This window comes from Salvelinus fontinalis, chromosome 40 (assembly GCF_029448725.1).
Source record: "Salvelinus fontinalis isolate EN_2023a chromosome 40, ASM2944872v1, whole genome shotgun sequence".
NCBI classification, from domain to species: Eukaryota; Metazoa; Chordata; class Actinopteri; order Salmoniformes; family Salmonidae; genus Salvelinus; species Salvelinus fontinalis.
Genome location: NC_074704.1, coordinates 1,017,187 through 1,042,561, shown reverse-complemented (window position 1 = coordinate 1,042,561; position 25,375 = coordinate 1,017,187). Strand labels below are relative to the sequence as shown.

General features: G+C 45.4%; 3 protein-coding genes across 3 annotated transcripts in view; 1 reads left to right on the top strand and 2 right to left on the bottom strand.

Moving 5' to 3' along the window:
• The window catches only part of LOC129839544 (zinc finger protein 239-like), a 126,626-nt gene that overhangs the window by 28,530 nt on the left and 72,721 nt on the right, over positions 1–25,375 (top strand). The gene's annotated exons all lie outside the window — the stretch shown is intronic.
• LOC129839553 (zinc finger protein 436-like) lies at positions 1,061–7,034 on the bottom strand. The gene is made up of 2 exons (XM_055907075.1): positions 6,573–7,034; positions 1,061–1,835 (listed from the first exon to the last, which is right to left on the bottom strand). Exons 1-2 carry the CDS (start codon positions 6,937–6,939, stop codon positions 1,120–1,122), a joined length of 1,083 nt encoding a protein of 360 aa, XP_055763050.1. The 5' UTR covers positions 6,940–7,034; the 3' UTR covers positions 1,061–1,119.
• LOC129839539 (zinc finger protein 879-like) lies at positions 9,870–24,011 on the bottom strand. The gene is made up of 4 exons (XM_055907056.1): positions 23,355–24,011; positions 22,624–22,868; positions 22,207–22,366; positions 9,870–11,160 (listed from the first exon to the last, which is right to left on the bottom strand). The coding sequence occupies exons 1-4, from the start codon at positions 23,734–23,736 to the stop codon at positions 10,346–10,348; spliced, it is 1,602 nt and encodes a 533-aa protein (XP_055763031.1). The 5' UTR covers positions 23,737–24,011; the 3' UTR covers positions 9,870–10,345.

Genomic DNA, 25,375 nt, shown 5'->3' with positions numbered 1-25,375 from the left:
ACAAATCAAAATAAATGTTATATTTGAGATTCTTCAAAGTAGTCACCCTTCACCTTGATGACAGCTTTGCACACTCTTACATGGAGCAAATGTGTAAAAACTCACTCCTCAGCCTGGACTGCACCCTCTTGCGCCAAGGAATCGCTAGCGTTGCGGTGGCGTCGACTGGTAACACGATTCAGGAGGGTGGTCACGTGTGTTATCAAGGCAGAGAAGTCCTGGGTTTGATCCTCGGTGTCAAATCAGGACGAAGTGGTGCGCTACTCGCTAAGCAAGCAGCGTAGCGACCATGACATTTACACATTTCACTTACACGTCCACAAATTTACTGAATGAAAGAAAAAGACTAAATTCAACTATAGAATCAAGAAATGCAAGTTATACTAATCTATTGAATACCTTACATTACATATCCAAATCATATAACGAGCAATATCTGAGGGTTTATACATGTATCAGATCAAAGATAATAATTAAAACAAAATACATTCTGATTTGAGGTAAAATAAAAATAGGCCAATTCTTTGGGCAAGCATATATACACTGAGTATACAAAACATTAAGAACACCTGCTCTTTCCATCACATAAACTGACCAGGTGAGTCCAGGTGAAAGCATTGATCCCTTATTGAACTCACTTGTTAAATCCACTTCAATCAGTTTAGATGAAATGGAGGAGACCGGTTAACGAAAACATTTTAAACCTGGTTTTTGTGTGTGTGTGTGTGTGTGTGTGTGTGTGTGTGTGTGTGTGTGTGTGTGTGTGAACACAGATCCCTGTGGAACGCTTTCAACATCTTGTAGTCCATGCCCCGATGAATGGAGGCTGTTCCGAGAGCAAAATGGGGGGAGGGGGGTGCAACTCAATTACATTTACATCATTTACATTTAAGTCATTTAGCAGACGCTCTTATCCAGAGCGACTTACAAATTGGAAAGTTCATACATATTCATCCTGGTCCCCCTGTGGGAATTGAACCCACAACCCTGGCGTTGCAAGCGCCATGCTCTACCAACTGAGCCACACGGGACCTCAAAATTAGGAAGGTAAACCCAATGTTTGGTGTATTCACTGTACAATATTGATTTCATGTGGCTTGAAGAAAAACAAATTCTAAGTCAAAAACACAAGTCGGAACACAGCCTCTCTATTCTCTCATGTGATTTCAGGTCCTCTGACCGGGAAAATGTCTTTCTGCAATGAGAGCAGTGGTATGTCTTCTCCTCCTCCCCCTCCTGTGTATTTGTATGTTTATCTCTATGTATTCTCACGTGCAATTTCAGGTTCTTTGAACCAGTAAATCTCTTTCCACACTGGGAGCACTGGAAGGGCTTTTCTCCAGTGTGTATTCTCTCATGTGATTTCAGGTTCCCTAACTGGTTATAAGTCATTCCACATTGGGAGCATTGGTAAGGCTTCTCTCCGGAGTGTATTCTCTTGTGGGTTTTCAGGTACCCTAACGTAGTAAATCTCTTTCCACACTGAGAGCATTGGCAGGTCTTCCTCCCTACTAGGTGTATTTCTTCATGCTTATTCAGGTACCGTAACCATGTAAAACTCTTTCCACACTTGGAACATTTGAAAGGCCTTTCTGCAGTGTGTGTCCTCTCATGCTGTTTCAGGTTCCCTAACATGGTAAATCTCTTTCCACACTGGGAGCATTGGTAGGGCTTCTCCCCTGTGTGTGTTCTCTTATGGTGTCTAAGGTGCCCTAACCACCAAAAACTCTTTCCACAGTGGGAGCAGTGATGTTGTCTTGCTGGTTTGGGCGTCTCTGAGTCTGGTGCCACTGAAGAACTCTTCCCGCTGTCAGAGTGAGAATCTGGTCTCTCTCCTGCCAAAGACAAACAGAGTATTTAGCTAAATACTAAGACAGAGACCTGAATGAAACCTCCACATGGTAAAACGGTCTTCCTATGAGGTTTAATCTAGACTAGATCCCTCAATCCCACTAGATCCCACTGAGTATTTAGTTAAACAGAGACCTGAATGAAACCTCCACATGATAAAACTGTCTTCCTATGAGGTTTAATCCAGACTGGTAATAACCTGAGGCCAGTTTTCATTTATTTATTATTTACTTGGTGGCCAATATAATACAAATAATAATAACACTCTAGAACCTTGCTTTCATAGAGGCAGGTTTTTAGCTGACTGACCTTTGACCTTGTGACCTCTGTTCTAGGACCTCTACCCATGTTTTAGTACTTAGAAATTAAACTATTGTGAAACCGAAAACATTATTATATTGAAATTGTTACATGATTTGTCATTTAGAAGACACTCTTACTCTTAGATCAATTAGGGTTAAGTACCTTGCTCAAGGGTACATTGACATATTTTTCACCTAGTTGGCTCGGGGATTCGAACCAGCGACCTTTCGGTTACTAGCCCAACGCTCTTAACCTGAAGCGAACGATGGACAAGACTCTGTCCAGGACTCTATATTTAATGTTCCCCTCCATCCACAGCGACTGGTGGACAAGACTCTGTCCAGGACTCTATATTTAATGTTCCCCTCCATCCACAGCGACTGATGGAGAAGACTCTGTCCAGGACTCTATATTTAATGTTCCACTCCATCCACAGCGACTGATGGAGAAGACTCTGTCCAGGACTCTATATTTAATGTTCCCCTCCGTCCACAGCGACTGATGGAGAAGACTCTGTCCAGGACTCTATATTTAATGTTCCACTCCATCCACAGCGACTGATGGAGAAGACTCTGTCCAGGACTCTATATTTAATGTTCCACTCCATCCACAGCGACTGATGGACAAGACTCTGTCCAGGACTCTATATTTAATGTTCCACTCCATCCACAGCGACTGATGTAGAAGACTCTGTCCAGGACTCTATATTTAATGTTCCCCTCCATCCACAGCGACTGATGGAGAAGACTCTGTCCAGGATTCTATATTTAATGTTCCCCTCCATCCACAGCTACTAATAGGACAGGACTCTGTCCAGGACTCTATATTTAATGTTCCCCTCCGTCCACAGCGACTGATGGAGAAGACTCTGTCCAGGACTCTATATTTAATGTTCCCCTCCGTCCACAGCGACTGATGGAGAAGACTCTGTCCAGGACTCTATATTTAATGTTCCCCTCCATCCACAGCGACTGATGGAGAAGACTCTGTCCAGGATTCTATATTTAATGTTCCCCTCCATCCACAGCTACTAATAGACAGGACTCTGTCCAGGACTCTATATTTAATGTTCCCCTCCACAGCTACTAATGGAGAAGACTCTGTCCAGGACTCTATATTTAATGTTCCCCTCCATCCACAGCGACTGATGGACAAGACTCTGTCCAGGACTCTATATTTAATGTTCCCCTCCATCCACAGCGACTGATGGAGAAGACTCTGTCCAGGACTCTATATTTAATGTTCCACTCCATCCACAGCGACTGATGGAGAAGACTCTGTCCAGGATTCTATATTTAATGTTCCCCTCCATCCACAGCTACTAATAGACAGGACTCTGTCCAGGACTCTTTATTTAATGTTCCCCTCCACAGCTACTAATGGAGAAGACTCTGTCCAGGACTCTATATTTAATGTTCCCCTCCATCCACAGCGACTGATGGACAAGACTCTGTCCAGGACTCTATATTTAATGTTCCCCTCCATCCACAGCGACTGATGGAGAAGACTCTGTCCAGGACTCTATATTTAATGTTCCACTCCATCCACAGCGACTGATGGACAAGACTCTGTCCAGGATTCTATATTTAATGTTCCCCTCCATCCACAGCGACTGGTGGACAAGACTTTGTCCAGGACTCTATATTTAATGTTCCACTCCATCCACAGCGACTGATGGAGAAGACTCTGTCCAGGACTCTATATTTAATGTTCCACTCCATCCACAGCGACTGATGGACAAGACTCTGTCCAGGACTCTATATTTAATGTTCCCCTCCATCCACAGCGACTGATGGAGAAGACTCTGTCCAGGACTCTATATTTAATGTTCCACTCCATCCACAGCGACTGATGGACAAGACTCTGTCCAGGATTCTATATTTAATGTTCCACTCCATCCACAGCGACTGATGGACAAGACTCTGTCCAGGGCTCTATATTTAATGTTCCACTCCATCCACAGCGACTGGTGGACAAGACTCTGTCCAGGACTCTATATATAGGCCACATATCATTAATTTAAAAGTCAAAAGACACATGTATCAAAGCCATTTTGTTGGTGGCCCCCACTCTTTGCATTTTTAACAATCTCTACAGTACCATCAATACTTTAAACTATTTATTTGAAGTTTTCTATACATGTTAATATTTGTAGCTACTTTTTAAGTAAATGCCTGCAGTCAACTTGCGCAATGCGTTAGAGGAGATAGAGCAGATCGCGTACCTCATGTCACCTGTCATGTTTTTTTACATTATGAAGCTTAGCATAGTTCCCCAGAACAGTTGAACCAGTCACATTATTTAGCATAGTTCCCCAGAACAGTTGAACCAGTCACATTATTTAGCATAGTTCCCCAGAACAGTTGAACCAGTCACATTATTTAGCATAGTTCCCCAGAACAGTTGAACCAGTCACATTATTTAGCATAGTTCCCCAGAACAGTTGAACCAGTCACATTATTTAGCATAGTTCCCCAGAACAGTTGAACCAGTCACATTATTTAGCATAGTTCCCCAGAACAGTTGAACCAGTCACATTATTTAGCATAGTTCCCCAGAATAGTTGAACCAGTCACATTATTTAGCATAGTTCCCCAGAACAGTTGAACCAGTCACATTATTTAGCATAGTTCCCCAGAACAGTTGAACCAGTCACATTATTTAGCATAGTTCCCCAGAACAGTTGAACCAGTCACATTATTTAGCATAGTTCCCCAGAACAGTTGAACCAGTCACATTATTTAGCATAGTTCCCCAGAACAGTTGAACCAGTCATATTATTTAGCATAGTTCCCCAGAATAGTTGAACCAGTCACATTATTTTACATTCTGAAGCTTAGCGTAGTTCTCCAGAACAGTTGAGCCAGTCAGGTGTTTGTTTGTAAATACCAAGGGAGAAAGGGGGGGGGGGGGGGGTTGGTGTGTCCAGCTGTGTATTGACAGACAGTTTTATATATAGAATGACCAGGGACGTGTAACTAACAGCTTCATTTTCATTAGATGACAACAGAAGTTCAATGCTATTTGGCTGGCAGCCACACAAGTAAATGAGCTTACAATGAAAAAGCACTTTTTTTTTTTTTTAGCAAAAACGATACATGGCCATCATATGTCTCATGTTTAGCATAGAGAGAATGTAGCCAGCTACATTTCCTAATGTTTTGCTGGAAGTTAATCTGGCATTTTACCTGAGAAAAGTAGGCTACACCGAGAAAAGTACCGGATAAAAGTCGCTCCACATCAGTCAGCCGTCTGCCGATAGAACGCCTGCCGACAGAACGCCTGCCGACAGAACGCCTGCCGACAGAACGCCTGCCGACAGAACGCCTGCCGACAGAACGCCTGCCGACAGAACGTCTGCCGACAGAACGCCAGTTCCTGAATTCTCACCTGAGTGGAGCAGTGCAACTGAAGCACCAAATGTGTCTGACGCCAAAATGACAACAACAATCATTGTAGATCTGTGTTCACAAAACGCAGCAAGATAATCATTCTTACGCTTTCTCTTTTCCTGTGTGGAAAATGAAGAATTCTGCGTTAACGCAAAACCCTTACGTTTAACTTGCTAGTTATCTAAGTACGTTATTTAATGAATAAGGTGACGGGGCATCATATTGTGTAAGCTTTCTGTCGTGTTTGAGAAGTCAAAAGCCATTTGGATGAGTCATCTGTACAGCTGCCACTAGTATCTTTTGATTATTTATTTTTTCCCCTCCTCTCTGTTCTAAGCCCTTCTGCTCCTCCCCCATCTTCTCAGAGCAGGCGGGCCCGTTGCCCTAGCGACTCCAAACTCCGCACACACTGTGTGTACACATGCTGCTTCAGAGCCAGTAATGTTCTTCCTTCAGACAAGCATGCATCAAAACATTGTTCATTTGGACAATGCCTCTCGTTCACGTTCACTTGTAAATGTCCAAACACACCAGAAAAAAACGATGCTGGGCCAATTGTGCGCAGCCTGGAATCGAACTACAGTCTGTAGTGACACCTCTGAGATGCAGTGCCTTAGACCCGCTGCGCCACTTGGGAGCCCCCAAATGAATAGCCAAGTGAATACAGGAAACAGTTTAATAGAAGAAACAACAGGGTCGTTCCATAATAATGAAGTGATTTGTTTAACTGCACCCCTTTAGATTTGAATGGAACCTTCCAACCGTTTGTCCCCCTGGTAGAAGAGGTCAGGAAGTTATTTTTTGTTGACCTGAATGCCAAAATATTCAGGAGATCGAGGTGCTCAAAGTTGACCCATTTTGCATACACAACCCCACCCGTGAGACATCCATGTCTTCATCACAGAAAAATATAAAAGGTTGAGTTTGACATCATGGTGTGTGTAGAACCTCAGTAGAATGCCTGCCCCTTTAAAACTACACTTTGGTTCAATAACTGCAGACATCTGTTTTTAAGATCGTACTTACTTGTGTCAATCAGATCTTCAGTCTCAATCTCCTCCTCCTTCTCCACTCCCAAGACATCTTCCTCTTTTATTGAGATATCCTCCTCTTCCGCTCTAAAAGGTTCTAGCTCTTCTTTCACTATAACATCTTCTTCTTTCAATGTAATAGCCTCCTCTTCCTCCTTTATTATTTTGAAATCTTCCTCTTCTTTCACTGTGACAGACTCCTTCTTCACTCCAAACTCTGCATCTTCTTCTTCCCCTTCCTCTCCTTTCACTCTAATATCCTCCTCTTCTTCTTTTACGATGATGTTCAGTCCCAGAGCTTCTTTCTCCGACCAGCAGACCACCTCTTCTTTAGAAGTGGGGGAGTACCTTAGTGAGTTCATAGTCGGGGACGTTAACTAGGTAGATAGAATTAACCTTAGGTTAGTTGCTAATGCTAACTTAGCAAGCCACCTACCCGACAAAACAACGTAACAGCTTCCTCTTCCTTCTCCTCTTTCACTGAAGCTTCTTTATCCGTCCAGCAGACCTCCTCTTCTTTATGTAACGGATGTGAAATGGCTAGCTAGTTAGCGGGTGCGCGCTAGTAGCATTTCAATCAGTTACGTCACTTGCTCTGAGACTTAAGTAGTGTTGCCCCTTGCTTTGCAAGGGCCTCGGCCTTTGTGGAGCGATGGGTAACGACCGTGCTTCGTGGGCAACCGTTGTTGATGTGTGCAGAGGGTCCCTGGTTCGCGCCCGTGTCGGGGCGAGGGGACGGTTTAAAGTTATACTGTTACATTGATGCTGTTGACCCGGATCACTGGTTGCTGCGGAAAAAGGAGGAGGTTGAAAGGGGGGTGAGTGTAACGGATGTGAAATGGCTAGCTAGTTAGCGGGTGCGCGCTAGTAGCATTTCAATCAGTTACGTCACTTGCTCTGAGACTTAAGTAGTGTTGCCCCTTGCTTTGCAAGGGCCGTGGCCTTTGTGGAGCGATGGGTAACGACCGTGCTTCGTGAGCAACCGTTGTTGATGTGTGCAGAGGGTCCCTGGTTCGCGCCCGGGTCGGGGCGAGGGGACGGTTTAAAGTTATACTGTTACATTGATGCTGTTGACCCGGATCACTGGTTGCTGCGGAAAAGGAGGAGGTTGAAAGGGGGGTGAGTGTAACGGATGTGAAATGGCTAGCTAGTTAGCGGGTGCGCGCTAGTAGCATTTCAATCAGTTACGTCACTTGCTCTGAGACTTAAGTAGTGTTGCCCCTTGCTTTGCAAGGGCCGTGGCTTTTGTGGAGCGATGGGTAACGCTGCTTCGTGGGTGACTGTTGTCGATGTGTGCAGAGGGTCCCTGGTTCGCGCCCGTGTCGGGGCGAGGGGACGGTTTAAAGTTATACTGTTACATTTAGAAGGTGAGGGAGTAACGTTAGCTTAGTGAGCTCATGGTCGGGGATGTTAGCTAGCTAGATAGCATTAGCTGTTTAGCATTAGCTAAAATAGCTAGCTAACTATGTGGAATAAAACGGGTTAACACGTAGACATGCGCGCGTGTTTAAAAGAAAAACAGTGTCTAATATACACAGAACGTGTCTCGAATTCGACTATATTTAGCAAGTTGCCCAAGTTCTCCCTTACCAGGCTTGTTTTGATAGAAGACGCGTACCGTCCGTCCACTGGTCTATACGTCACACAGCATCCCCCGACCTAAAATACACACGTTGCCATCTGCTGACTGGAGTGGGTAATGCAGCTGAGGTAAAAAAATATTCACTATTCAACCAAACCAAATAATACGTAGATTCGACCCATTTAAAATAAGCAAATATGCTTTCCAAACATGCCAGAAGGCAATCTAAAACGATGTAGTTAGAAACTCTGGTTGGGTGCTATCAACTACTGTCTGTGATGCACTGGTTCTCTCTCTTCAAATCACAAGCAGTGTCCTTTACACACTTTAATTAATACTTTGCCATCCTCTGGGAATATATTACATATTGTTGTATTAGGTTTTCACCCAAATAAAATCAATTCAATTCAAAGCTGAGTGATTGTGAGACATAAATGTTAGGTCCGGTATACATTTATGAAGGTATCTGCAACATACAGTATGTCATATCATATTACCTTGGTCTACCTTTATAAACGTTTGGTCCAGTATATCTATAACATACAGTATGTCATATCATATTACCTTGGTCTACCTTTATAAACGTTTGGTCCAGTATATCTATAACATACAGTATGTCGTATCATATTACCTTGGTCTACCTTTATAAACGTTTGGTCCAGTGTTTTTCAGCAGCAGATAATGGGAGACTAGTCAGGATCGCGGTAAAGATAAACGGAGCAAAGTACAGAGAGATCCTTGATGAAAACCTGCTCCAGAGCTATCAGGACCTCAGACTTCGCTACACCCGCAATAACATCTGCTAAACACGTGTATGTGACCAATTCAATTGGATTTGATTTGAAAGTACTGAGTAAAAGGTCTGAATACTTATGTAAATGTAATATGTTTTTTATTTTTAATAAATTAGAAAACATTTCAAAAAACCTGTTTTTGCTTTGTCATTATGGTATGGAGTGTAGATTGATGAGGGGTAAAAAAAACAATTGAATACATTTTTTGAATAAGGCTGAATAAACCTAACAAAATCTGGAAAAAGTCAAAGGGTCTGAATACTTTTCGAAGGCACTGTATTTAACATTATTAATGTGACCGGTGATTCCATGTCTATGTATATAGTTAGGGCAGCAGCCTCTAAGGTGCAGGAATGAGTAACCAGGTGGTTGCCGGCTAGTATATGTATGTATATAACATGTCTCCGATCCATTGGCCTAAATAGCACCCAATCAAATAAATATGTGCTTTGATGTATGACACTACACACCAAAAACAGGACAGGTCAAAGTAAAATGGACAGTATGGAATGAAGGCTACATCCTGTTCGGTAGTTTCACTCCGTGGACTAAATTGTCATGATAATCAGTGTTTTCAAGTTTCGTACATTTTGGACGAGCTGATCCTTGTTGTTGCAAATAGGCTCAACATAACTACTGATGAAGTTGGGGAATTTATCTTCAGAGCTTAAATACCCCCCAAAAACCATCTTAAGCATTTGTCAGGATCTAAGGGGTATACTATGAAGCAAGATAGATCTACTCATGCTTAGTGTATAAAGCTAGCCCGCTTTCAGTTAGCTTCACATTCTAGCTCAGGCTATATCTGTATTATGAAAGTTCTTTATAAAAATGTAGATGGCTACCCCTTATTGATCCTGCCTTGCAGTACACCCCTCTCAATATTAATATGTACATTATGGATAAATACTGTTGGAATAAGAATTGTACGTTTTTCTCAGTCTGTACATTTGTTTATTTTTTCACAATCATACACAATGCAAACACAAGAGGAAATATATCACATGTAAATAGCACTTGATTAATACACAGAGAAAATACACAATGCTAGAGTTCTAAAAAGTTGTAATTTAATTAAAAAGCATTACACCTGACCTAATCTATATTGAAACAGACATACTCAATTCATGTTAAAAAACATTGAGTTCACTTTGTACAATTTGATTTCATGTGGCATACACAAATAAACAGTCAGTCAAAAATATGAGACAAGTATGTGAGCACTCTATGTGTTAAATACATCAGTTAATTAATGAGTTATGTTAAATCTCTCTTTCCACACTGGGAGCAGTGGTAAGGTACATCCCCTGTGTCTGTTACCTCATGGTCTTTCAGGTTCCCTAACTAAGTAAATATCTTTCCAAGATATATTTCACTGCAATGTGAATTCTTTCAAGGCTTCTCCGCGGAGTGTGTCAGCTCATGTTTTTTCAGGTATCTTGACTGTGTGAAACTCTTTCCACACTGGGAACAGGGGTGAGGCTTCTCTTTTATGTGCGTCCACTCATGTGTTTTCAGGCCCCATAACTGGATAAAACTCTTTCCACACAGGGAGCAGTGGAAATGCTTCTCTCCTTTGTGTAATATTTTATGTTTTGTCAGGCCCCCTAACTGAGTAAAACTCTTTCCACACAGGGAGCAGTGAAAGGGCTTTTCTCCTGTGTGAATTCTCTCATGTGTTTTCAGGTGCCCCAAACGGGTAAAACTCTTTCCACAATGGGAGCAGTGGAAGGGCTTTTCTCCTCTGTGCATGCTCTCATGTCCTTTCAGGCTCCCTAAATGGGTAAAACGCTTTCCACAAAGTGAACAGTTGAAGGGCTTTTCTCCTGTGTGCATTCTCTCATGTTCTTTCAGGCTCCCTAATTGTGTAAAACTCTTTCCACAATCGAAGCAGCAGAAAGGTTTCTCTCCTCTGTGCCTTCTCTCATCCATTTGCAGGTGCCATAACCGGGTAAAACTCTTTCCACACTGGGAGCAGTGGAAAGGCTTTTCTCCTGTGTGTATCATCTCATGTCTTTTCAGGCTAAATAACCTGGTAAAACTCTTTCCACACTGGGAGCAGTGGTAAGTCTCCTCTCCTGCATGTATTCCTTCATGCCTTTTCAAGGACCCTAACCGGGTAAAACTCTTTCCACACTGGGAGCAGTGGTGTTGTCTTCCTGGTTTGGATGTCTCTGGCTCTGGTTCCTCTGAGTCTGGTCTTTCACCTGCCAAAGAAAAATAGAATGTGTATTTAAAAGAGAGACCTGAATGAAACCTCTACATGATACTGTCTTCCTATAAGGTTGAATCCTAATCACATCCATTAATAAAACGTCTTATAGCAGAGCACTATAATCATAGATATTGAGGACTACAGTATTTAAATAAATGTCATAAGCTGCATTTGATCCATTGGTAATACTGTTTTGTTGGTGACCCACTTTAAGATGGTAAACACATCTTAAATTGTAGCTTTAAAGGGACACTGTGAGATTCTGGCAACTCGTGTTAGCACAATGACTGGAAGTCTACAGGTATGCTAGCGGATGCTAGTTAGCATTGGCTAGTGAAACTACCTTTAACTTCCTTCATACTGCACGGCAGAGACATACAAATTGTATGCACGAGTTCCTCTGATGCTGGGTATGTACAGTGCCTAAAGAAAGTATTCATACCCCTTGACTTATTCAAAAAAAAATTGTGTTACAGCCTGAATACAAAATTGATTAAATAAAACATTCTAACTCATCTACACACAATACCCCATAATGACATCACAATACCCCATAATGACATCACAATACCCCATAATGACAAAGTGAAAACATGTTTTTAGACATTTTTTGCACATTGATTGATAATGAAATACAGAAATATCTAATTTATATACGTTTTCCCACCCCTGAGTCAATACATGTTAGAATCACCTTTCGCAGCGATTACAGCTGTGAGTCTTTCTGGGTAAGTCTGTCAAGTTGGTTGGTGATCATTGCTAGACAGCCATTTTAAAGTCTTACAACAGATTTTCAATCCGATTTAAGTGAAAACTGTACCTACGCCACTCAGGAAGATTCATTGTCGTCTTGGTAAGCAACTCCAGTGTATATTTTCTGAATGCTGAAAACACTTGGCTACTCGGTTTGTTGTTTTTGATAAAAAAAAAAAAAAACTAAGATAGATTATAAATACTGCATTTGTTTTTTGCATGGATTCTGCAAATATTTCTGCTTAATCCTGTTTAAAAGGGAAGTTGACCCACAAACACTTCTGGGTCCTTTACAACACGTGGCTGTTAGTCAGGATCCCAGACAGTTTTTATGTACATTGTTTGAGTATGTAGATCTCTTAATTCCATTTTTGTACTTTAGATGTGTGTATTGTTTTGAATTGTTTTATATATTTTTTATTTAACCTTTATTTATACAGGTTTTTCTGATTGACATAACCTATTTTTCAAGAGAGACCAGGTCCAATAGCAGCAAGGGGAACAACGTTTCAGACAAAACAACTTACATACACTAACACAACATTAAACAAAACTATAGACACACCTACAGTAAAACAGTTACATATTATGTAAAAAAACACAAACGTCTTGACTAAAAAACACAGCGGTCCTAAAGACAATTACACTTTTCTATGATATTTACATAATCAAGTGTTTAAACTCCACCAACGAGACTAGATCATCACATTTTAAAATGTTCAGGAGAGAATTCAGAGACCACGGAGCTGAGCAACAAACTATTTCTCCCATGACCTGTTCTAATTCTTGGTATTGTTAAAAGCAAATGAGAAATGGTAATTGATATGTAATTAATAGCCTGATTAAAAAACAAACAGCTATAAAATGGCATTTTACCCTGTATGGCCTTATAAATCAGTGTATACCAGTGTTTAAGCCTACGCAAGGTCAATGACGACCAGCCAACAGCGCTGTAGAGATCACAATGATGTGTTAGACGTTTTTGATTTGTAATGAACCTGAGGGCTGCATGATACACTGAATCAAGTGCTCTCAGGGTAGTGGTTGAGGTCTGCATATATATAACATCACTAAAATCTAAAACCACCAGTAATGTACATGGTACCAGCTCCTTCCTGGCATCCAGAGGAAAATCAAGCCTTATGCCGGTAATAAAAACCTATTCTCATCTTAAGCTTCCTTATCAAGTTCTCCACATGAACAGAGCATTTTGGGGCGGCAGGTAGCCTAGTGGTTAGAGCGTTGGGCCAGTAACTGAAAGGTTGCTAGTTCGAATTCCCAAGCTGACAAGGTAAAAATCTGTCGTTCTGCCCCTGAACAAGGCAGTTAACCCACACACTCAAATATTTGTGGTACAGAGTACCAGTACTGGGTTGATGTGTAGGGGTACTAGGTAATAACATGGCTGTATACACAGAGTACCAGTACTGAGTTGATGTGTAGGGGTACTAGGTAATAACATGGCTGTATACACAGGGGTACCAGTACTGAGTTGATGTGTAGGGGTACTAGGTAATAACATGGCTGTATACACAGAGTACCAGTACTGAGTTGATGTGTAGGGGTACTAGGTAATAACATGGCTGTATACACACAGAGTACCAGTACTGAGTTGATGTGTAGGGGTACTAGGTAATAACATGGCTGTATACACAGAGTACCAGTACTGAGTTGATGTGTAGGGGTACTAGGTAATAACATGGCTGTATACACAGGGGTACCAGTACTGAGTTGATGTGTAGGGGTACTAGGTAATAACATGGCTGTATACACAGAGTACCAGTACTGAGTTGATGTGTAGGGGTACTAGGTAATAACATGGCTGTATACACACACAGTACCGAGTTGATGCGTAGTGGTACGAGGTAATGGAGGTAGATATGTACATATAACTAGGAATAAAGTCACAGATAATAAACAATAGCAGCAGCGTATGTGATGTGAGTCAAAGTTACTGTAGATAGTCCAGGTAGGCATTTGGTTAACTATGTAGCGGTCTTATGGCTTGGGGGGGTAGAAGCTGTTCAGGGTCCTGTTGGTTCCAGACTTCGCACATCGGAACCTCTTGCCGTACGTGATACAATAATTTCCATGGTAATGTAGAATGTTCATTCAAATGACGCTAACGGATGTGGCTCATGTAATGGAATGTATTTATTGTAATGTCAGTTGAGTTGATTCAACAAATCACAGCACAGACTGATGGGAACACTTCCTGCTTTTAGTTACTGCTTTGCTCCAATGGGTACACTCGCAATGGTCGACAGTCCTCCCATTATGACATCATTGTCTTGAATGGGAACACCCGTTCTGTTCAACGAGGGGATTCGATTCATCTGGCGCCCAGTGAGGACCCGTTCTGTTCAACGAGGGGATTCGATTCATCTGGCGCCCAGTGAGGACCCGTTCTGTTCAACGAGGGGATTCGATTCATCTGGCGCCCAGTGAGGACCCGTTCTGTTCAACGAGGGGATTCGATTCATCTGGCGCCCAGTGTTTTACAACCCGGTGATGTTTTGGAACCGGGCTGCCTCCCAGGTCTCAGCCAGCACATGGAGTAACGAGGAGGATTCTCTAGGAAGATCACAATTGCATACTCCTCACGTCGCCTCTGCTCATCTCCTTCTCAAAACACACATTGGATGAGAGACAGAGGTCCTCTGGCTTTCTCATCCAATGCGTTTCTGAGAAGGAGAGAGGACACAAAGATTATGCAATTGGGATCTTCTCTGCGTTTTACATAAACCCCACGGTTCTCAAACATTGTACCTAGAGATCTACCATCCTGTAGGTTCTCAATCCAACCCTAATCAAGCCCAGCTGTTGGAGTGATAATCTACAAGATGGTTGCTCTCTAGGTACATGTTTGTAAATCCCTGGTCTAACTAATGCTGAGTGACACTGTGAATTGCTTTGTAACAGTGTGTAACGGTAGTCCTCCTCCTCTTCAACAGAAAAGGAGAAGTAGTGAGGAAACCAAGGCGCAGCGGGTTGTGAACACATAATTTATTTAAAGACAAGACGAAAAACACGAACTTCACTATAACTAACAAAACAACAAACGGAGTAGACAGACCTGGACGACGAACTTACATTAAACACGAAGAACGCACGAACAGGGAAAATAGACTACACAAAATGACGATGTACAAAAACAAACCGAACAGTCCCGTATGGTGCGACAAACACTGACACAGGAGACAACCACCCACAACGAACACTGTGAAACAACCTACCTAAATATGACTCTCAATTAGAGGAACGCCAAACACCTGCCTCTAATTAAGAGCCATACCAGGCAACCCTAAACCAACATAGAAACAGACAACATAGAATGCCCACCCAAACTCACGTCCTGACCAACTAACACATACAACAAACTAACAGAAATAGGTCAGGAACGTGACATAACCCCCCCCATAAGGTGCGAACTCCGGGCGCACCAGCACAAAGTCTAGGGGAGGGTCTGGGTGGGCATCTGACCACGGTGGTGGCTCAGGCTCTGGGCGAGTTCCCCACCCCACCATAGTCAATCCCAGCTTACATCTCCCCCTACAAATGACCATCCTCATATTACACCCACTTAATCCTTTGGGTAACATCGACACAAGGGGCAGCCCCGGGATAGAGGGATAGCTCAGGACAGAGGGATAGCTCAGGACAGAGGGATAGCTCAGGATAGAGAGGTAGCTCAGGATAGAGAGGTAGCTCAGGATAGAGAGGTAGCTCAGGATAGAGAGGCAGCTCAGGATAGAGGGGCAACTCCGGACTGAAAGGCAGCTCCGGACAGAGAGACAGCTCTGGACTGAGGGGCAGTTCTGGATAAATAGCCGCTCTGGGCTGAGGGACAGCTCATGACTGGCTGACGGCTCTGGACGCTCATGGCTGGCTGACGGCTCTGGACGCTCATGGCTGGCTGACGGCTCTGGACGCTCATGGCTGGCTGACGGCTCTGGACGCTCATGGCTGGCTGACGGCTCTGGACGCTCATGGCTGGCTGGCGGCTCTGGACGCTCATGGCTCGCTGGCGGCTCTGGCAGATCCTGTCTGGTTGGCGGCTCTGGCAGATCCTGTCTGGTTGGCGGCTCTGGCAGATCCTGTCTGGTTGGCGGCTCTGGCAGATCCTGTCTGGTTGGCGGCTCTGGCAGATCCTGTCTGGTTGGCGGCTCTGGCAGATCCTGTCTGGTTGGCGGCTCTGGCAGATCCTGACTGACGAATGGCTCTAGCGGCTCCTGACTGACTAACGGCTCTGACGGCTCGGGACAGATGGGCGGCTCTAATGGCTCGGGACAGACGGATGGCTCAGACGGCGCTGGGGAGACGGATGGCTCAGATGGCGCTACGGAGACGGATGGCTCAGATGGCGCTGCGGAGACGGATGGCTCAGACTGATCCTGTCTGGCGGAAGGCTTTGGCTGCTCCTGTCTGGCGGAAGGCTCTGTAGGCTCATGGCAGACGGGCAGTTCATGCGGCGCTTGGCAGACGAACAGTTCAGGCGCCGTTGGGCAGAAGGCAGACTCTGGCCGGCTGAGACGCACTGTAGGCCTGGTGCGTGGTGCCGGCACTGGTGGCACCGGGCTGAGTGCACGCACCTCAGAACGAGTACGGGGAGAAGGAACAGTGTGTACAGGGTTCTGGAGACGCACAGGTGGCTTAGTGCGTGGTGCCGGAACTGGAGGCACCGGGCTGGAGACACGCACCATAGAGAGAGTGCGTGGAGGAGGAACAGGGCTCTGGAAACGCACTGGAAGCCTGGTGGGTGGTGTAGGCACTGGTGGTACTGGGCTGGGGCGGGGAGGTAGCGCCGGAAATACCGGACCGTGCAGGCGTACTGGCTCCCTTGAGCACCGAGCCTGCCCAACCTTACCTGGTTGAATGCTCCCCGTCGCCCGACCAGTGCGGGGAGGTGGAATAACCCGCACCGGGCTATGTAGGCGAACCGGGGACACCATGCGTAAGGCTGGTGCCATGTAAGCCGGCCCAAGGAGACGTACTGGTGGCCAGATATGTAGAGCCGGCTTCATGGCACTTGGCTCAATGCTCAATCTAGCCCTACCAGTGCGGGGAGGTGGAATAACCCGCACCGGGCTATGCACACGTACAGGAGACACCGTGCGCTCTACTGCGTAACACGGCGTCTGCCCGTACTCCCGCTCTCCACGGTTAGCCTGGGAAGTGGGCGCAGGTCTCCTACCTGCCCTTGGCCCACTACCTCTTAGCCCCCCCCCCAAGAAATGTTTGGGTGGTACTCACGGGCTTTTCTGGCTTCCGTGCTAGACGCGTCCCCTCATAACGCCGGTTCCCTTCTCCGATTGCCTCTGCTCTCCTCAGTGCCTCCAGCTGTTCCCATGGGAGGCGATCCCTTCCAGCCAGGATCTCCTCCCATGTGTAGCAACCTTTACCCTCCAAAACATCGTCCCAAGTCCATTCCTCCTTCTTGCGCTGTCCCTTCCTCTGATTACACCGCTGCTTGATTCTGGATCGGTGGGTGGTTCTGTAACGGTAGTCCTCCTCCTCTTCAACCGAAAAGGAGGAGTAGTGAGGGAACCAAGGCGCAGCGGGTTGTGAACACATAATTTATTTAAAGACAAGACGAAAAACACGAACTTCACTATAACTAACAAAACAACAAACGGAGTAGACAGACCTGGACGACGAACTTACATTAAACACGAAGAACGCACGAACAGGGAAAATAGACTACACAAAATGACGATGTACAAAAACAAACCGAACAGTCCCGTATGGTGCGACAAACACTGACACAGGAGACAACCACCCACAACGAACACTGTGAAACAACCTACCTAAATATGACTCTCAATTAGAGGAACGCCAAACACCTGCCTCTAATTAAGAGCCATACCAGGCAACCCTAAACCAAAATAGAAACAGACAACATAGAATGCCCACCCAAACTCACGTCCTGACCAACTAACACATACAACAAACTAACAGAAATAGGTCAGGAACGTGACACAGTGTAATTATTGTTTTGTTATCTTCCTGGAATCCAATGTAGCTGCTGTTGTGGTCAGGGTAGTTAGATATAACTGCTGCCACCACAGCTGGGATGACCCGTCGTTGGCCTTGACCTAGATCTTCTCCCCTCAACATCCACTCCAGGGTGAGGACCCGTCGTTGGCCTTGACCTAGATCTTCTCCCCTCAACATCCACTCCAGGGTGAGGACCCGTCGTTGGCCTTGACCTAGATCTTCTCCCCTCAACATCCACTCCAGGGTGGGGACCCGTCGTTGGCCTTGACCTAGATCTTCTCCCCTCAACATCCACTCCAGGGTGAGGACCCGTCGTTGGCCTTGACCTAGATCTTCTCCCCTCAACATCCACTCCAGGGTGAGGACCCGTCGTTGGCCTTGACCTAGATCTTCTCCCCTCAACATCCACTCCAGGGTGAGGACCCGTCGTTGGCCTTGACCTAGATCTTCTCCCCTCAACATCCACTCCAGGGTGAGGACCCGTCGTTGGCCTTGACCTAGATCTTCTCCCCTCAACATCCACTCCAGGGTGAGGACCCGTCGTTGGCCTTGACCTAGATCTTCTCCCCTCAACATCCACTCCAGGGTGAGGACCCGTCGTTGGCCTTGACCTAGATCTTCTCCCCTCAACATCCACTCCAGGGTGAGGACCCGTCAATGGCCTTGACCTAGATCTTCTCCCCTCAACATCCACTCCAGGGTGAGGACCCGTCGTTGGCCTTGACCTAGATCTTCTCCCCTCAACATCCACTCCAGGGTGAGGACCCGTCGTTGGCCTTGACCTAGATCTTCTCCCCTCAGCATCCACTCCAGGGTGAGGACCCGTCGTTGGCCTTGACCTAGATCTTCTCCCCTCAACATCCACTCCAGGGTGAGGACCCGTCGTTGGCCTTGACCTAGATCTTCTCCCCTCAACATCCACTCTAGGGTGAGGACCCGTCGTTGGCCTTGACCTAGATCTTCTCCCCTCAACATCCACTCCAGGGTGAGGACCCGTCGTTGGCCTTGACCTAGATCTTCTCCCCTCAACATCCACTCCAGGGTGAGGACCCGTCGTTGGCCTTCACCTAGATCTTCTCCCCTCAACATCCACTCCAGGGTGAGGACCCGTCGTTGGCCTTCACCTAGATCTTCTCCCCTCAACATCCACTCCAGGGTGAGGACCCGTCGTTGGCCTTGACCTAGATCTTCTCCCCTCAACATCCACTCCAGGGTGAGGACCCGTCGTTGGCCTTGACCTAGATCTTCTCCCCTCAACATCCACTCCAGGGTGAGGACCCGTCGTTGGCCTTGACCTAGATCTTCTCCCCTCAACATCCACTCCAGGGTGAGGACCCGTCGTTGGCCTTGACCTAGATCTTCTCCCCTCAACATCCACTCCAGGGTGAGGACCCGTCGTTGGCCTTGACCTAGATCTTCTCCCCTCAACATCCACTCCAGGGTGAGGACCCGTCGTTGGCCTTGACCTAGATCTTCTCCCCTCAACATCCACTCCAGGGTGAGGACCCGTCGTTGGCCTTGACCTAGATCTTCTCCCCTCAACATCCACTCCAGGGTGAGGACCCGTCGTTGGCCTTGACCTAGATCTTCTCCCCTCAGCATCCACTCCAGGGTGAGGACCCGTCGTTGGCCTTGACCTAGATCTTCTCCCCTCAGCATCCACTCCAGGGTGAGGACCCGTCGTTGGCCTTGACCTAGATCTTCTCCCCTCAACATCCACTCCAGGGTGAGACCCGTCGTTGGCCTTGACCTAGATGTTCTCCCCTCAGCATCCACTCCAGGGTGAGACCTGTCGTTGGCCTTGACCTAGATGTTCTCCTCTCAGCATCCACTCCAGGGTGAGGACCCGTCGTTGGCCTTGACCTAGATGTTCTCCCCTCAGCATCCACTCCAGGGTGAGACCCGTCGTTGGCCTTGACCCAGATGTTCTCCCCTCAGCATCCACTCCAGGGTGAGGACCCGTCGTTGGCCTTGACCTAGATCTTCTCCCGTCAGACTCCACTCCAGGGTGAGGACCCGTCGTTGGCCTTGACCTAGATGTTCTGCTGCATCGTCAGTCTGATGTTCTACCTCCTCCATTATCAGAATAAACTGGTCCCATTGTCGACAGCAGGGACATTCCCTGTCTGTTGGGAGAGGTAGGCATCTCACTCAACTGCACCACCAGTCACCGTGCGTTCTGTGTGGAGTAAAGGTGGTCTAGAGTTTTTTTCCCCTCTGGTTGCACATTTAACATGCTGGTAGAAATGAGGTAAAAAAGATTTAAGTTTGCCTGCATTAAAGTCACCGGCGACTAGGAGCGCCACTTCTGGATGAGCTTTTTCCTGTTTTCTTATGACCCTATACAGTTTGTTGAGTGCGGTCTTAGTCCCAGCATCGGTCTGTGGTGGTAAATAGACTTTGTTTTTTAAAACTTTTAGCTAGATTTGTCCGAGTCTCATCGGGACAGCTTTAGCAATTTAGCTAACTGTAAGCTAATTCTACTAACCTGCCACGTTAATTATCCTAACCTGCCACGGTAATTATCCTAACCTGCCACGGTAATTATCCTAACCTGCCACGTTAATTATCCTAACCTGCCACGTTAATTATCCTAACCTGCCACGGTAATTATCCTAACCTGCCACGTTAATTACCCTAACCTGCCACGGTAATTACCCTAACCTGCCACGGTAATTATCCTAACCTGCCACGGTAATTATCCTAACCTGCCACGGTAATTATCCTAACCTGCCACGTTAATTATCCTAACCTGCCACGTTAATTATCCTAACCTGCCACATAAATTATCCAAAACTTAACCTAATTCTACTAACATGCCACGTTAATTATCCTAATTCCCATTTTAAAGTTCCCTGATTTCAAATAAGTATTTCTGGTTATAATTATAATTTTTAATTGATTCTTATCCACATGTGGTATAGACATTGTTACCTTCCCACAAGACAAACTGAAAATGTCTCTCACAAACAAGGGAACTAACAAAGAAACTCACTGGGACAACCAAAACCAAACAGGTGGGGCAGGAAGGGGTTCTGAAAGACATCCTTTAAAGTTGACATGTAACTAGGAAATGTGTCCTAAACGTTTCCCACCATGGAGGCCCACTAAGGAGAGCCAAACGAAAAGACAAGCCCACACCAACTGAAGATAGGGAGTAAACAGAAAGCAGAGCTCTACGAAACAGGGAAGACACCAGATAAAAGGCTTGGTTTCACAACTTAAACAGGGAAGACACCGGATAAAAGGCCTGGTTTCACAACTTAAACAGGGAAGACACCGGATAAAAGGCCTGGTTTCACAACTTAAACAGGGAAGACACAGGATAAAAGGCCTGGTTTCACAACTTAAACAGGGAAGACACCGGATAAAAGGCCTGGTTTCACAACTTAAACAGGGAAGACACCGGATAAAAGGCCTGGTTTCACAACTTAAACAGGGAAGACACCGGATAAAAGGCCTGGTTTCACAACTTAAACAGGGAAGACACCGGATAAAAGGCCTGGTTTCACTGGTGAAACACCTTCTGACTAGTGAGATGACAAGCCAGCACGGGTGAAACACCTTCAGACTAGCGAGATGACAAGCCAGCACGGGTGAAACACCTTCTGACTAGTGAGATGACAAGCCAGCACGGGTGAAACACCTTCTGACTAGAGAGATGACAAGCCAGCACGGTGAAACACCTTCTGACTAGCGAGATGACAAGCCAGCACGGGTGAAACACCTTCTGACTAGCGAGATGACAAGCCAGCACGGTGAAACACCTTCTGACTAGCGAGATGACAAGCCAGCACGGGTGAAACACCTTCTGACTAGCGAGATGACAAGCCAGCACGGTGAAACACCTTCTGACTAGCGAGATGACAAGCCAGCACGGGTGAAACACCTTCTGACTAGTGAGATGACAAGCCAGCACGGTGAAACACCTTCTGACTAGCGAGATGACAAGCCAGCACGGTGAAACACCTTCTGACTAGCGAGATGACAAGCCAGCACGGTGAAACACCTTCTGACTAGTGAGATGACAAGCCAGCACGGGTGAAACACCTTCTGACTAGTGAGATGACAAGCCAGCACAGGTGAAACACCTTCTGACTTGTGAGATGAGAAGCCAGCATGGTGAAACACCTTCTGACTAGCGAGATGACACCAATCAGTGCACAATTAGTTTTGCAAAAAGCATCTCTGGAGTAGTTTCAGAACTAATGAGCTGCTCTACAACAGTGAACACACTGACCACAGAACTGTAACAGAAGCAGATTGTGGTCTAATCCACTGTTCTTACCTGAATCTGAATCTCCCTCTTCTTCTCCTCTCACAGTTCCACTCAGACCCGGTGTTTTCCTGCAGTCCACCAGCCGCACAGACACCCTCTTCAGACCCCACAGTAAGGCAACCGTGGGAGAGACACGACCTGGGGACCCTGGGAGAGGGAAAGACATGTCCTGGAAACCACAAAAATAAACAGTCAATTTAGGGTGGGAAACACTCTCCTACCTTGGTTCCTCTCATTCTCTGGACCTCCTGCTATAAATGCATTGGAGGAGAAAGTCCAATCAGAATCACCTGTATTTGCCAAAAACATTCACATATCAGTATTTCAATATATCAATATTCTCCTCCAATGTATTAATAGGAGGAGGTCGAGGAACCAAGGAAGGACTGTTGAGAACCAGAAACACTGTGGCTGGGATGTACTCACACCACTCCCCCTCTGCTCTGGGGTGTGGCTCTCTGGAGATGACTCCGCCTTCAGCCTGTTGCTAGGAAACCAATCCTTGTCTTTCACGTCCCATTCTTTGTCGCTGTGAATAGAATCGTTGTCACCACCAAACTGTCTGGGACTCGCGGGTGTCACATTAGATACTTCCTGTACCTTTCTGATGTCCTCCTTCACTGTAGAGCCCTGGGAGGGCCAGGAAACGGAATATTGCCTCGTTTTTGGATCTGTAAAAGGGAAGTGTTTGACTACCGGTAAAAACAAAGGGTGCAGCTTGCTGCCTCATCTGATTCCAAACATGTCACTTATCATCCTAGGACCTTCCGTCGGAGAGCAATAGACAAGTGAACTCTGAATACAAACTAAAGGAAAATAAATAAATACACTTTTTAAAAAGTACTCTTTTTTTATGAGGTCATTAGAATAAGCTCAATAATGACAACAACAACAAACAACAAAAACACGTCTTAATAGGCTGTGATCAAAATCTAAATGTTTTGCTAGTTTAAGATTGCACCCAGACATGTATATGTGGTGTATTGAATGGTATAATGGCAGGATTAAATTGGAGTTTTTGCTTTAAATCAATGTTTTTTACTGGTTATGCTCTTTTCAGTGTCCCGACACATGTATATATAGTCTTTTACAATTTAAAACCACACACCAGTTCAACAACTGCATAGTTCTCCCCCTGTTTTTAAGACAATACTCACCAGTGTTAATCGGATCTTCTGTCTCCTCTTTCACCCCAAAAGGTTGCTCTTCTTTCAATGTTATTGACTCCTCCTTCGCCCCGAAAGGCTCTTCTTTCAATGTGACAGAGGAAGCGATCTCCTTTTTTATTCTGAAAGCTTCTACCTCTTCCACTGTGACAACCTCTATTCCCTCTTCCTCTTTCACATCAAACGGTATTTCCCCTCCTTTCACTGCAACACCCTCTTCTTCCTCCTTTTTAATTCGGCACGCTTCTTCCGTTCCTATCACTGTAATATCCTCCTCTTCTTCTTTAATGACAATGTTCATCCCCAGAGCTGCTTTCTCCGTCCAGCAGACCTCCTCTTCATTAGCAGGAGGAGAGTAGCTTTGTGAGCTCATTGTGTCGGGGATGTTAGCTAGCTAGCTATCATTAGCGACTACCCTAGTGCTCGGCTCGGTAACACATTAGCAAATTTAACAAGCAAATCACGTTTAATTGAACTAGTAGATACGTTAACAGAACGGTGTTTAAATCACCGAGATTCGTGTAGCTACACAAAAATGGTGTACATAGCTTCAATGTTTGTATTTCATGTTGGCTAGCAAGCTATAGCGGTGGTTGAGCGGTTGTTGAAGCGTCCAAAGCAGTCTGTCGTCACTAGTTACCACAGCCACAAAGTCATAAACCCCCATTTCTACAATCTTCTTAAAATTTGATTTCAACCTTAACTCTAACCACATTGCCAACCTTATGCCGAACCCTAAATTAAGAACAAAAAGCAAATGTTTGTTTTCATGAATTTTTTCGATATAGCCAATGTTTACATTGTGGCTGTGGTAACTAGTGGAAACCCGTGCGTCCACTACATTATACGTCACGTGAGAAGCATCACCTGAAAGACTCACTTCGCCGTCTGCTGACTGGAGTGAGTAACGCAGTTTCTAAAAAAAATATTCACTCCATAGTTTTTTTTCTTCTGGCAAACAATGTCATTACAAAATAACTCCAAATAAGCAAATGTGTCTTCCTCTTTTTTTGAACCTGTTGGACTGTATATGTTGAGGGTTTACTCAGCGCGGTGTGTTCATCTCCCAGGCGATTGTAACACAGATGACAGACAGGTGGGATCCAGTTGAGGTGGTTTAACGCTGATTCACATGGAGCAGGAACAGCGCGGTGTATGGGCCAAGGCACTGAGTTCGAGGTGCTAAAGGAGCTCCTGAAACTTGACCCCCCAAAAAAACATCTGGGTCAGATGGTTTAGACCAGGGGTGTCAAACATACGGCCCGCGGGCCGGAACCGGCCCCCAAGGAGGTTCGATCAGGCCCGCAGGATAATTTGAAAGTGGAAAAAATGCATAAAAGACATGGAATTAATATTTTTAATTCGCTGCAATTCATGGATTATCCGCTAAGGGGCGCACTCTTTCCATCAGAGTAGAAGACAAGCCGCATCACTGAGACAGACTGAAAACAGCAGACGGTATCAATGCGCCATCTGCTGCTTGTTACGACGTTGTTAATACCTTGGTCTCTACCTCTCCGCTACACCCTCATTAGCCAAAATGTCGTTATTCAAACGGAGAAAAGTAGATAAGGAGTGTAGAATTTTCAAAGAAAAATGGACCACGTCCTATTTATTTACAGAGATGCACGGAAAACCTTCGTGCTTGGTGTGTTTGCAACAAGTTTCGGTATTGAAGGAATATAATATTCGACGCCACTACGAGACTCATCACAGCGAAAATATGACGGCTTGCAAGGACAACTGAGAAGAGATAAGATTAACGAATTGCTGGCGGGTCTGAGGAAACAGCAGTCAACTTTCATCCAGAGCCGAGAAGTCAGTGAAGCAGCGGTAAAAGCTAGCTACCTAATTGCTAGCGAAATAGCATTAGCATCGAAGCCGTATTCCGACGGTGACTTTGTTAAACGATGCATGATGAAGGCGGCTGAACTTGTATGTCCCGAGAAGCGACAAGCTTTTGCCAATATTAGCCTGACGAGGAATACTATAGCAGAGAGGATTTCGGAACT

Bases quoted from the DNA above. Each gene is read 5' to 3' on its own strand.
- LOC129839539 (XM_055907056.1), bottom strand. From the start codon at position 23,736: ATGAGCTCACAAAGCTACTCTCCTCCTGCTAATGAAGAGGAGGTCTGC. The intron at 22,869-23,354 runs GTGAGTATTGTC...TCCCTTTTACAG, and splicing joins AGAAGATCCGATTAACACTG to ATCCAAAAACGAGGCAATAT. The intron at 11,161-22,206 runs GTAAGAACAGTG...TTTCTTTGGCAG, and splicing joins AGAGGGAGATTCAGATTCAG to GTGAAAGACCAGACTCAGAG.
- LOC129839553 (XM_055907075.1), bottom strand. From the start codon at position 6,939: ATGAACTCACTAAGGTACTCCCCCACTTCTAAAGAAGAGGTGGTCTGC. The intron at 1,836-6,572 runs GTAAGTACGATC...TGTCTTTGGCAG, and splicing joins TGAAGATCTGATTGACACAA to GAGAGAGACCAGATTCTCAC.